This window comes from Eurypyga helias, unplaced genomic scaffold (genome assembly GCF_000690775.1).
Source record: "Eurypyga helias isolate BGI_N326 unplaced genomic scaffold, ASM69077v1 C15749527, whole genome shotgun sequence".
Taxonomy (NCBI): domain Eukaryota; kingdom Metazoa; phylum Chordata; class Aves; order Eurypygiformes; family Eurypygidae; genus Eurypyga; species Eurypyga helias.
The window spans coordinates 204-1,444 of NW_010285124.1; the positions used below are offsets into that span (position 1 = coordinate 204).

Sequence of the window (1,241 nt, forward strand, 5' to 3'; positions counted from 1 at the left end):
TAACAACACGACAGTGTTAGTCAAACACACACAAAAAGGAGAAATGCAAATCCCTTCTGTGCATTTTAATTCCTTCATCTGTTATTCTTCTTGCCTGGCTTTTCTGAAGCCTTCGCTTCCCTGTTAAATTTACTTTCCTGTCCTTTTTTTTCTTAACTACTCACATTCCCTGAAAGCCTCTGCGTACTAATCTACACATAATAAATATAAAATATTTTACATTTAACTTAGTCACGGACAATCCTTATCTTTTTTAAGCCTAAGATCTAGGTTTTGGGATTTGGTATCGTGAGGTGATCTGCCAAAGTTGCCAAAAAAGGTTAAAAACACCGGAATGAAAACAAGACCGTGAAGAGCCCCAAACAAAATAACAAGGAACATAATCTTGAAAAATGTCCTAAAGATGTAGGCTTTTGCTGCGGCCAGGACAACTACTCCTAATATAGTAGAAATTGCACCTTGTAAGACTGGGTAACCCAGCAGGGACAGAGCTTCGACTGCCCTTTTATTGGCTGACGACTCTTCACTCGTAACAAAGGCATAGGAAATGTGAGCAGAAAAATCTACTGAAAACCCTATACAAATGACCAGGTTGATCATGGATATGGAATCCAGATTGACATTCCAAAACGTCATGAAACCGGCAACACCGACTATAACAGACGCTATAGCGAAAGTCACCCACAAGCAACACAAGGGGTTGGGAATCAGCAAAAGGGAGACGACGAGCATTGCCCCGGCAGCCACGATAATGTTCTGAATGGTGTTCTGCACTATGACCAGGTACTGATCGTAGTAGATGAACGCCGGGTGGTACACCATTAATGGAACATGGCACTGCTTGGCTGCCTCTCGTAACTGATTGAGAAGGTTCTTCTCATCAATGGCTGAGGTCACGTTCACCGTCTGGATGAAGACACGTGAAGCTTTTATTTCATCCTGAGTCTTGTTTATGTCCCACGCAAAAGTGGGAGCAACGCTGAAGAGTGTAGATAGGTTGTCAATGAAGACAGCCTTATTGTTTATATTTATCGAACTATTTCTGGCAAGCTCTATATATGCTCTCAGCCATGACTCTGAGAGGTTCTTATCTACGTAAGAATTGTCCTCTAATTTCTGTGTGCAGTTCTCAATGCTGTGACGAACAGTCTCATTCCAGTACTCTACGCTCTTAGTAATGACCACCATGACCCTGGGTCCATACTCTGAGAAGTATTTGTCCTCGTCGTCATAGTACGGAA

At 42.2% G+C, this 1,241-nt stretch overlaps 1 protein-coding gene across 1 annotated transcript; it reads right to left on the reverse strand.

The window, feature by feature from the left end:
* Window positions 1-231: 231 nt before the first annotated feature.
* On the reverse strand, window positions 232-1,236 carry LOC104515894 (patched domain-containing protein 3-like; the record flags this gene model as incomplete). The annotated part of the gene is made up of 1 exon (XM_010160043.1): window positions 232-1,236. A coding segment is annotated over one exon (1,005 nt), but the record flags the coding sequence as incomplete, so codon positions are not given.
* Window positions 1,237-1,241: the final 5 nt, after the last annotated feature.